This window comes from Mandrillus leucophaeus, unplaced genomic scaffold (assembly GCF_000951045.1).
Source record: "Mandrillus leucophaeus isolate KB7577 unplaced genomic scaffold, Mleu.le_1.0 Scaffold382, whole genome shotgun sequence".
NCBI lineage: Eukaryota > Metazoa > Chordata > Mammalia > Primates > Cercopithecidae > Mandrillus > Mandrillus leucophaeus.
In genome coordinates this window covers 2,028,353-2,039,579 of record NW_012104054.1, presented here as the reverse complement: position 1 = coordinate 2,039,579, position 11,227 = coordinate 2,028,353, and the positions used below count along the sequence as shown (strand labels likewise).

The 11,227-nt window shown below is 39.1% G+C and overlaps 1 protein-coding gene across 2 annotated transcripts in view; it reads left to right on the top strand.

Moving 5' to 3' along the window:
• NFKBIZ (nuclear factor of kappa light polypeptide gene enhancer in B-cells inhibitor, zeta) overlaps positions 1–10,877 on the top strand; it is a 36,517-nt gene extending 25,640 nt beyond the window's left edge. For both annotated transcript variants that reach the window (XM_011990771.1, XM_011990772.1), the window contains 11 exons: positions 2,148–2,287; positions 2,792–2,822; positions 2,941–3,044; positions 3,146–3,921; positions 4,623–4,728; positions 5,101–5,247; positions 5,438–5,501; positions 5,791–5,960; positions 6,836–6,946; positions 7,075–7,242; positions 9,186–10,877. In XM_011990771.1, coding sequence (XP_011846161.1) covers positions 2,159–2,287; positions 2,792–2,822; positions 2,941–3,044; positions 3,146–3,921; positions 4,623–4,728; positions 5,101–5,247; positions 5,438–5,501; positions 5,791–5,960; positions 6,836–6,946; positions 7,075–7,242; positions 9,186–9,239 — 1,860 coding nt within the window. In that variant the 5' untranslated portion in view covers positions 2,148–2,158 and the 3' untranslated portion in view covers positions 9,240–10,877. The remainder of the gene's footprint in view (positions 1–2,147; positions 2,288–2,791; positions 2,823–2,940; positions 3,045–3,145; positions 3,922–4,622; positions 4,729–5,100; positions 5,248–5,437; positions 5,502–5,790; positions 5,961–6,835; positions 6,947–7,074; positions 7,243–9,185) is intronic.
• Positions 10,878–11,227: the final 350 nt, after the last annotated feature.

Sequence of the window (11,227 nt, the reverse complement as noted above, 5' to 3'; positions counted from 1 at the left end):
CCAGGTACCAGCCGGCCCCGCACCGCTGCGTTCTCGGGGCGCGCACGCCCTGGGAGGTTGGAAGACTCCCCAGATGGAGGGTGGCCCCTGCGCCCTCCTTAGAGCTAGAACGTATGCACCTTAGCCATCAATTACCCCTCCCCGCCTTGCCCGGGCCGGACGCCTGCCAGATCTACACGCCCTTCGGCGGCCGGCTGTACCGGCGCCCTCTTGCGGGCCTCGGGGCTTCGGGAACCGCTCAGCCGAGCTCTGACTGCTGGGCGAGTGACCAGGAGATCGCTCGCTCTCTAAGAAGCAGCTTTGTTGAGTTATAATTAATATACTGTGATGAGATTTGGGGTCTGATGTAGGTGTAATTTTCTTCTTGTGACTATTTTAGTGAAAAGCTGTAGCAGAGGATAAGGGGTTGGGGATTGCGTTAAAGGTCATGACTTATTTCTTCGTCAGTATTTATGGAAGTTTTGAGTAAAAATACTTGACCGTCAAAGAAAAGAAAACTGCTCTTATTAAGGTGAAGCACGGCTGAAAACCAACTCAAGTTATGCCTTTAGTTTGGCGAGTTTCGAAAGTCTGCCCAGAATTTCTGAGGTCTTATTTTTGTTCTGTATGTCTTAAGAAAAAAAACGGATAAGCCATATCTAGCAGAGAAAGATGTAATGTTATCTTTCGTTGGCTGCGAATTGGTTTCCTTTCTTAGTGAACCGAGTTGCATAATTTGGGGGAAAACAGGATGCCCCTGTGGGTAGGCTAGAAAAACGCCTCGATAATTGAACCGTTGAGAGTCTAATCAGCATGGTTTTGAAGAATATCTCTTTCCGGTGTTTCCCGCTCTTAGCCACTCCTGTTTTGGTTGTCATTTATTTTAAAAAGTGATTTCTCATTTTCATTTTAAGTCATTTAAAATCATGTGAAAAGTGATTTAAACCACTCTGTAGCAGATCCAGAAAGAATGTGTGTTTAGGACCTTTTCTTCCCCATTTGGCCTTCATCTGGCTGAAACTGTTTTGCTAGTCGCTTGGTTTACCACACGGCCACAGGGGATTTCTGAAACTGCATTTTTTTTTTTTTTTTAATCTCTGTGACGTTGGATTATTAACTGCTGTCATTCCAGAAAAATGCTGTGTTAGATTCTGGCAATTCTGGTATCTTTTGAAATCCCTAAACTTAAAGCTAACTAATGTTTCACTTACCCTATCATCGAACTATTTATCTCACATATTTATGATAGATACATATGTTCAAATTATGCGTTGTTTCTTGCCCCACCTTATTTTTTCTACACTTGATGGGGTGGCTGAATTATTCATTTCCTGACTTTTTGTGAATTTATGTTGAACACACATATTAAGAGGTTGTGACATAATAGTGATCAGAAGTGGTGTACTGTACTTCTATACTAAATGCTAAAGTGTATTTCAAAATTTAAAAGTGAAACAAGCATATTTCCTTTTTACTTAGAAGACCTGTGTAAGTAATTCCAAAAACAGTCAGTGAGGGGAAATCCTGTTTGCATATGTAGAAATGTGTTTAAGCTCAGTTAATTTAAGCAGCTTTTTTTTTTGGCACAGTTGAATTGAAGGAAATAATAAGACATGAATCTAAGACATTGTTAATTGTCAGGTTTTGGTACATTGAGATCTTTGAAAGAAGTTGTTTTGTGCCTTCTTGGGGAAGCGGAATTGATAGACTTTAAAATTTCTATGTGAACATAAAACCAATGGTTTAAAAAGCTAAAAGTGCATCATTTATCACTTGCTCGCCAAGGTTTTTCCAAAGTCAAGAATAATTATAGATCTATGAGAGTCAGGATGGCAAAATCGGTGATCCATTCTCATGGGTGGTTAGAGCTGAAAGATATGAGAGGCTTAATTTGGGTTTGCCTCTTGCTTCTGAGGATCCTTGACCACGTTTTTATGAGCTTTAATTTCTTAGGGTACCCAGTAGAGAAAGGTATCAGGCAACTTAGGAGCCTTGAGCAGAGCTCGGGACTCACAAGGCCATTGATTGACCAGAGCAAATTGGAAATGTTTTGCAATCTGCTGCTTGGGGACTTTATACATTAGGCAACAGCTATACTTTTGGGATTAGTAACATTTATGTCTGTGAAGATATTTAACCAGGAATATGTTTTGTTTTCTTTTGAACAGTTGAGCCCCATATGGGGGTTGGCAGGCAGCAGAGAGGCCCTTTTCAAGGTGTTCGGGTGAAGAACTCGGTGAAGGAACTCCTGTTGCACATCCGAAGTCATAAACAGAAGGGCTCTGGCCAAGCTGTGGATGATTTTAAGGTGACATCTATTTTTCTGTTTTGAGTGTAGAGTGGTGGGGAGGGGTTAGTCTGTCTGGGTAGTTATGATGGCCTAGGTCCAGTCATCAAGTAAGTTACTTGAAATTTTTCATAGATGACAGAGTCCATAGGACAGAGACCATATTTGGTCTGTTGTATCCTACTGAGCCCAGTGCCAGACACCTGGTAGGTGGGCAAGAGAAACTTAATGAATAAATGAAGGCAAGTTCAGGGACTCAACCGAAATGGAACATTTTAACTAGAAGGGAAAAATCACATACTCTTATTAATTTCATCTTGACCTGCATTGAGCTAAGGTGAAAGTGAAAATGAGGAAGTTGCAAGATAGAATAAAAATTGACATAGAAAATAAATATTGATAGAAAAACCGTATCAGAGATTTATGGTAAGATATAAGGGGTGTTAGAGATAAGCTTACTTATTGATGTATATTAAGAGGAAGTCATTTTGTATACACTAAATTGGAAACTTTTTTCTTTTATAGACACAAGGTGTGAACATAGAACAGTTCAGAGGTAAGAGTTGCTTGTATTCATAATTTTTTCGGGGCTTTAGAGTAAAATCATAGAGTGTAATTATGAGCAACATGTATAAAATAAGATGATCACAGAGGCTGTATTCCTTTGGGTACAGAATGGAAGAACACAGTATCGTATGGTGGGAAAAGGAAAGGGTCCGATTTGTTGTCTGATGGACCAGCTTGCAAAAGGCCAGCTCTGTTGCATTCCCAGTTTTTGGTAAGTATCTTACCATTTTCCTCTGACTATCCTTTGGGAATTATTCCTGGGATAATTTTAGAAGGAAGTGAGTGTGCAAGTTGCATTTTACTTCTTTCCAGACACCACCTCAAACACCAACGCCCGGGGAGAGCATGGAAGATGTTCATCACAATGAACCCAAACAGGACAGCAGTGCTGATCTGCTTCAGAACATCATCAACATTAAGAATGAATGCAGCCCTGTTTCCCTGAACACAGTTCAAGTTAGCTGGTTGAACCCCGTGGTGGTCCCTCAGAGCTCCCCTGCAGAGCAGTGTCAAGACTTCCATGGAGGACAGGTCTTTTCTCCACCTCAGAAATACCAACCGTTCCAAGTCAACAGCCCCCCACAAGTGATAGACCAGGCTTCCCTGTACCAGTATTCTCCACAGAACCAGCATGTAGAGCAGCAGCCGCACTATACCCACAAACCAACCCTGGAATACAGTCCTTTCTCCAGACCTCCCCAGTCCCCCACTTACGAACCAAACCTCTTTGATGGTCAAGAATCACCGTTTTGCCCGAACGAAAGCTTAGTTTCCTTTCTTAATAATGAAAGGGAATCTGAGAATATTGCTAATCCCGTTCCGACTTCCTCCAGTGTTCAGCAGCAAAATGATGCTCACTTGCACAGCTTCAGCATGGTGTCCGACAGCCTCTGTGAGGCCATGGCGGGGCACGAGATGGCCTCTGACGCTTCAAACACTTCACTGCCATTCCCAAACATCCCTGGAAATCCAATGAATACCACACAGTTAGGGAAATCATTTTTTCAGTGGCAAGTGGAGCAGGAAGAAAGCAAATTGGCAAATGTTTCCCAAGACCAATTTCTTTCAAAGGATGCAGATGGTGACACGTGAGTATCCTTTTATCTCGTGTTCTTAATTAGGTAAGCCACACTTGTTGGACTAGTAAGCATAGAATTTTTCTAGGGTATACCAAGGTATACCTTAGTGGTTGGCTAACCAAGATGACTAGTGTAGATAGAAACCGCCACGCAGTGATAGCTAATATGTCAAGAAAGGGTTTTCCTTCAAAGAAATTTTTTGGCTGAACAAATAACCTGTTTTAAATTGTAAAAATATCTGTGTCATCTTGAATAATTGGGTTTGGAAGACCAGCGTAGACTGTAGAACAGAAACAATTAGATCATGATTAGGGATAAACTGTGAGTTGGTTCGCAGATTGATCTTAATCTGTCCTGATGCCTTTATGGCCTTGGGCAAGTTATTTAACCTCTTTATGTCTCAGTTCCTGGAGATGTAAAATGATAATACCTCTCGTATAGGGATTTTATGAGTATTAAAAATAATAAATGTAAGGTGATCAGCATGGTGCTTGACATTCTTCTTTTTCTTATTTCTGATAGCCTAACCCATCCTGTTCCAACTGGGGTGTATCATCAATGTAGCAGAAAAGACAAATTATGCTTTGTAATGTTTCATTTGAGTGTACCAATATATAAAAAGGGGGCTAAAGGAAGATTTTTTTTTTTTCAAAAGAACAACTTAGTGAAATCAGAAATAATTCACCCCTTTTCCTTTCTGTGTTCCCCAGGTTCCTTCATATTGCTGTTGCCCAAGGGAGAAGAGCACTTTCCTATGTTCTAGCAAGAAAGATGAATGCACTTCACATGCTGGATATTAAAGAGCACAATGGACAGGTGAGGACCTTGACAGAGTCTGAAATGGCAAAGAGGGGGTCATGGTGAAGTGAATGATGACCAGCCTTATGTGTAGATCATCTTAGAGCTCAACATCAAGAGAGTTTAGTTAATATTAACTTTGAGATATTGACTTTTTGCTATCATCAACCTTGAAGTTATTAACTTTGTAGCTATTTGACCAAACACTGAGTGTAATAAAGCCACACCCTCGGCTTACTTTAGTTTCCTTGTCTTACAGTATTTGATTGCTTATTCAAAGGATTTATTTTCTCTATGTGGGTTTTTCCCTCAGTCATAGTTTAGTTTCATATTCCTTGTTATGATAACATTGTATGTTTAAAATACCTTTTTTCCTCTGGATATCCACAGAGTGCCTTTCAGGTGGCAGTGGCTGCCAATCAGCATCTCATTGTGCAGGATCTGGTGAACCTCGGGGCGCAGGTGAACACCACAGACTGCTGGGGAAGAACACCTCTGCATGTCTGTGCTGAGAAGGGCCACTGCCAGGTGCTTCAGGTAAGAGGCCGCAGACCAGGCTTCCATCATTGCAAGGCCAGAGAGATACAGTTGGATGTTAGAAGTTGGATATAGATTGCCTATTGCAATAATCTATTTTGAGTTAACTTACTCATTTCTTGGGGATTCTAATAGTTAGGTATATGCGCAGCTTGTGTTGCTAACAGATGTCTGTTTTTAAAATCTGCAGGCGATTCAGAAGGGAGCAGTGGGAAGTAATCAGTTTGTGGATCTTGAGGCAACTAACTATGATGGTAAGCAACTGAAACTTTATTAGATTGAGAGCCACTTAGAGAGGGGGACCCATAAGGTCTAAGGGTACTAAGTATCATGCTAAGAAGGAAGGTAATTAAAGCTAAAATATTCTGTAGATAAAATTAGCACTGAGACCCAACAAAGGGACTATATTCAGATTGCTTTACTAGTTCTTGTGAAGCCCATTTGTAGGTTAAGTTAGAGGCCATCCTCAACTTTTGTCGTTATAGAAGGACCAAAAGACCTGATGGGATGCTCGACCACTGCTTGATTATACTTTTCTTCTAGGCCTGACTCCCCTTCATTGTGCAGTCATAGCCCACAATGCTGTGGTCCATGAACTCCAGAGAAATCAACAGCCTCATTCACCTGAAGTTCAGGAGCTTTTACTGAAGAATAAGAGTCTGGTTGATACCATTAAGTGCCTAATTCAAATGGGAGCAGCGGTGGAAGCGAAGGTAAATTCAAAGAAAAGGTTTAAGATGGGGTAGGCGAGAAGCTGGTTATAGCAGAAGAGCAAAAGACTTTGCTTCCAAGTACAGATTCAAACTTCCTTTTTTTTTTTTTTTTTGAAATTAATGGTGTGAGTAGCAATGTATGGGGTGGTTAAGAAGCCCAGATTTTAACAGATCATTTCATGTGTTTTTTTGATTTGGCTTTGAATCTGTGGATTATTATCCAAAAGGTCATTTAGGTGTAAAATAGTCTTTGAAAGGAAAAGAAAATGCCTAAAATTGATATTGTCATTTTGGCTTCCATTTTCATACACTGAGAATAAAGGTAGTGCTTTTTGTAAGGGTTTCTTCATTGTTGTGGGATGTGGAATTCATCTTCTGTTTTTTACGCTGGAAAATATTCTTTTAAAATTTGGTTTTATTCACTGAATATGTGGGGGAAAATTGCCTAAGTCATAAACCATTTGGACCCTTGAGGCTTACTGTCTAGTAAAAGAGGTGAGGGATAACAGCTAAATATGACTCTACAGGGACGCTACCAAGTCTGGAAATGCAGATGAATACATAATACATGGTTTACTGATAATGTTACGACATAGGATTTAAAAATATCGTTTATTTTTCTACATTTTATGGCCACTCTGTATAAAAAGTACATTGTGACAAGAGGCATATAGGCAAATTAATAGGAAATTTAAGAGAAATAAAAGATTCCCTTTAGCTTGGGATTAAGCAAGGCATTGTGGAGAAGGGAGCATTCAAAGTGAGTCTCTGAAGCCAAATCAGACATTCAAGAGACTGGGTGAAAAGTGTATTCCAAGGCATGATATCTGGATTTTCTTTTTTTTTTTTTTTCTCTCCCTCTTGCCTTTGACAAGGATCGCAAAAGTGGCCGCACAGCCCTGCATTTGGCAGCTGAAGAAGCAAATCTGGAACTCATTCGCCTCTTTTTGGAGCTGCCCAGTTGCCTGTCTTTTGTGAATGCAAAGGTACTTTTAGAAAGCTTTAATAACCACACCAGAGTGGGAATGGCCTTCTGTACACCTTCTCAAAGTTTTTGAGCTCCTTTCATGAAATTTCCCCCTTCCTGATGTCTGGTATTTCGTTGTATCTTCAGGCTTACAATGGCAACACTGCCCTCCATGTTGCTGCCAGCCTGCAGTACCGGCTGACACAGTTAGATGCCGTCCGCCTGTTGATGAGGAAGGGAGCCGACCCAAGTACTCGGAACTTGGAGAACGAACAGCCAGTGCATTTGGTTCCCGATGGCCCTGTGGGAGAACAGGTGAGAGGCACAGGAGGGAGAGGAAGTACTTTTTGGCACTCCAGTCTGAAACATAAAGGGAGATTAGGCTGTGCAGGGCAGAGGCCAGCTGTTGCTCTTTAGGTGGGCTCTGTCAGTGTCTGTGTCTCACGGTAGCCATCATAGCATTTTGGTGTTCCTCTTCCTTTGGAAACAGAGCAATTAAGAAATCTGAGGGTTTATCCATAGACTCAAAATGGTTAGAGGTCAGGTAGTAGTCTGTGACACAGACTTAGGGTTAGAGTAAGTCAGAATGGTTTAAGGTGCGGAAAGAGAAGGTACCAAGGTTCCTGCAGATACCAAGGAAAGAGAATCTTAGTCTTTTAAGGTATGAGCCTTCAAATATTGTGGATATTAAATGAGTTGTTGTATGTGGAGTGCTGACAGTAGTCCCAGGTACAGAATAAGAAGAGCTCAGTGAACATCAATAGTTAGAATTATTTCTGTCTACGAAGTGATACTGAACCAAAAATGGAAAAATTATGTAATTTCAAGCCTAGAAATACTTTACACTTTAAACAGAATTAATGCTTTATTCATCAAATATGGTTATATGTTATCATTGAGGATTGAATAGTTTCATGAGTAAACTTTTTAGATAATAAGAACTTATTCTTTTAAGAACTTAAAATGTTTTTGATAGAACTCTTTTCCTGGAGGGAATGAGGGGGATTGTGGCTGTGGGTAGGTCATTACATACTTTACTAATCACAAAATAAAATATGTGGAATGCCGTTTAGCTGTTTCTTTGATTCTGAGCTGTCATTATGACCATAATGTTATAGCAGCCCCTATGTAGAGAGCTCTGTGTAATTTAGAAAGAATCTTTCAATAGTTTGTAAAGAGTTTTCATGTATATTTTAATAGTTAGAAGAACTTTGCAACTTTCAAGTTTCAACTGAGAAAATTGATATTCAGAGAGGTTCCAAGGACCATCATTAACTTGTAAAAAGGCAGAGTCCTAAGCCCAGTATTTGCTTCTACTTCACTGTTTGTGGTATGCAGTCATATAACTATGCTCTCAGGGATTATTGAGGTATTAAGCCATTTAGCTCTTCATTAAATATTCTCAGATTATCTCCTTTTTGCTTTGGTATTTTGTGTGTGTTGGGCAGGTAGGGGGTCTTTTCCCTGGCTTTTATCGTCGTACTGTGATCATATGTTTCCTTCTAGCAGCTATCAGTTGTATCGCCTACCCCAATCTCCTTTCTTCTAAATTGTTGCTTCGTATCTGCTGGAGGCTGAGAGATAGAAAATAAAATTTATCAGGCTGGGTTATAAAATGAACCACTCTGAATGAGCTGGGATCTCTTCTGTGATCCATGAAGTTATGTGTAGATGCTTTAATACTTGGATATCATGACAGCTGTTTTGACTCGAATGGTATTAATGATTTACTTGTGTGTGTGTATCATAAAATGTGGGTTTTGTGTTCCTGTTAGTTGAGGCTGACTTCAAGATAGGCGAGATGTTATAATTGTCTCTTATACACATCTAGTCATAAAATGTGGGTTTTGTGTTCCTGTTAGTTGAGGCTGACTTCAAGATAAGCGAGATGTTATAATTTGCCTTAATTACTGCCTTGTATTAAATGTTCTCACAAATAGCAAGACTAAAAATTAGGAAAAGAATATAGGTGTTATTTAAGTTTATGGAGATTTTCAACTTCAGATAATTTTTAATGGAGATGTTTTACTTTCTTGGACCCAAAGATTATTATAGGAGATCTGAAATAAGCTTTAAAAGTTTAGTATTTTTAAGAGTCACCTCAAAATCTTGAGTAGTATTGTGTGTATTTCTTCATATACTTACAAGTTAATAGGAGTAGTGTAGATTGTATAAGAAAGGAATGAAACTCAGAAGGAAATAACACTGCATTGGCCATAAGAAATAAACCTCACCAATTTTATTTGTTTCTCTTCCAGATCCGACGTATCCTGAAGGGGAAGTCCATTCAGCAGAGAGCTCCACCGTATTAGCTCCATTAGCTTGGAGCCTGGCTAGCAACACTCACTGTCAGTTAGGCAGTCCTGATATATCTGTACATAGACCATTTGCCTCATATTGGCAAATGTAAGTTGTTTCTATGAAACAAACATATTTAGTTCACTATTATATAGTGGGTTATATTAAAAGAAAAGAAAAATATCTAATTTCTCTTGGCAGATTTGCATATTTCATACCCAGGTATCTGGGATCTAGACATATGAATTTGATCTGAGTGGTAACATTGCCTTCAATTAACAGTAGCTTGTGAGTAGGCAAGGACTTTGATCTGTGGCACAAAACATTGTTAATATTTTCAAAGCAGGTACCTTGTAAATGTTTCTTTAAGAAAAATGAAAGCATGTGAAAGGAAAAAGGTAAATACAGCATTGAGGCTTCATTTGGCCTTATGCAGTCCCTGGGAGTTACTGGCACTGGACAGGCTTCAGTCATTGGACTGGAAGAAAGGTGTCCATGGTTAGAATTTGATCTTTGCAAACTGTATATAATTGTTATTTTTGTCCTTAAAATATTGTACATACTTGGTCATTAACATGGTCATATTTGAAAATGTATAAGTCAGTAAAATAGAAAAGAACAAGTGAATTGTTGCTATTTAAAATTTATTTTACAATTCCAAGGAGTTTTTATTGTGTAATCACTAAGTCTTTGTAGATAAAGCAGATGGGGAGTTATGGAGTTGTTCCTCTGTTGGCTGAAAGATATATTTGAATTGTAAAGATGCTTTTTCTCATGCATTGAAATTAGACATTATTTGTAGGGAATTGCATGCTTTTTTACCTTCCCGAGACAGGGTCTTGCCCTGGCACCCAGGCTGGCGTGCAGTGGTATGATCTTGACTCACTTCAGGCTTGACCTGGACTCAAGTGATCCTCCCACCTCAGCCTCCTGAGTAGCCGTGACTACAGGTGTGCACCACCACACCTGGCTAATTTTATTTTTTGTAGAGGCAGGATCTTGCCACCTTGCCCAGGTTGGTCTTGAACTCCTGAGCTCATGCCATCTGCCTGCCTTACCCTCCCAAAATGCTGGGATTGCAGGAGTGAGCCACCATGCCCGGCTGGCAATTGCATGGAAGAGAACACCTCTTTCTGGCTTACTCTCTAGAATTTCTGATTTACGTGCTCTGTTGAAATTTTTGTTTTTTTTACGTTTATAGAAACAACAAAAAGTCAATATTGAAACATGTCTTCCTGTTCTGTTTTCTGTTGTCAAATGATGATAATGTGCCATGATGTTTTACATGTATCATTCAGAAAAAGTTTTATTTTTTAATAACATTCTGTTAACATTATTTTGCTTGCCACTGGCATGCCTGAGGAATGCATTTGGCTATGATTACACACACACTAAGTTTTTGTAATAAATTTGACTCATTAAAAACCTTTTTTTTAAAAAAAAATCTCATTTGTGACTAACTTATGTTTGCAGCTGAGTACTTAACTTCTTTTTAAAAGATACCCTTTGGATTGATCACATTGTTTGACCCAGTATGTCTTGTAGACACATTAGTTATAATCACCTTGTATCTCTAAATATGGTGTGATATGAACCAGTCCATTCACGTTGGAAAAACTGATGGTTTTAAATAAACTAATTCACTAATATTATGTGTCTTACATGCATTTTCTTTTCCTAGTGCCTTATTTATATTTCCCTAGATAGAAAAAAGTACTATTGATGATTTTAAATGCCTTTGAGTGAGTTAATATGTGTTAATTTGGGTTTTTTGGATAATATGTTTCCTGAAAGTATACAAGATTTAACATCAAAATCTATTTGCTAAGTTTACTAGTAGAAGTGTGTTAGGTTTTGAAATTATCATGGAAGTTTAATAGATGCTGTCAATCATTCAGATGTTTAGATGCTTTAAAAAAAAAAAAAAATAAGTGGGAGCAGTGAATCGTAGGAAAAACAGTTTGGAGATTACCAGGATCATCCTTAGAGAAATGTAAACCTG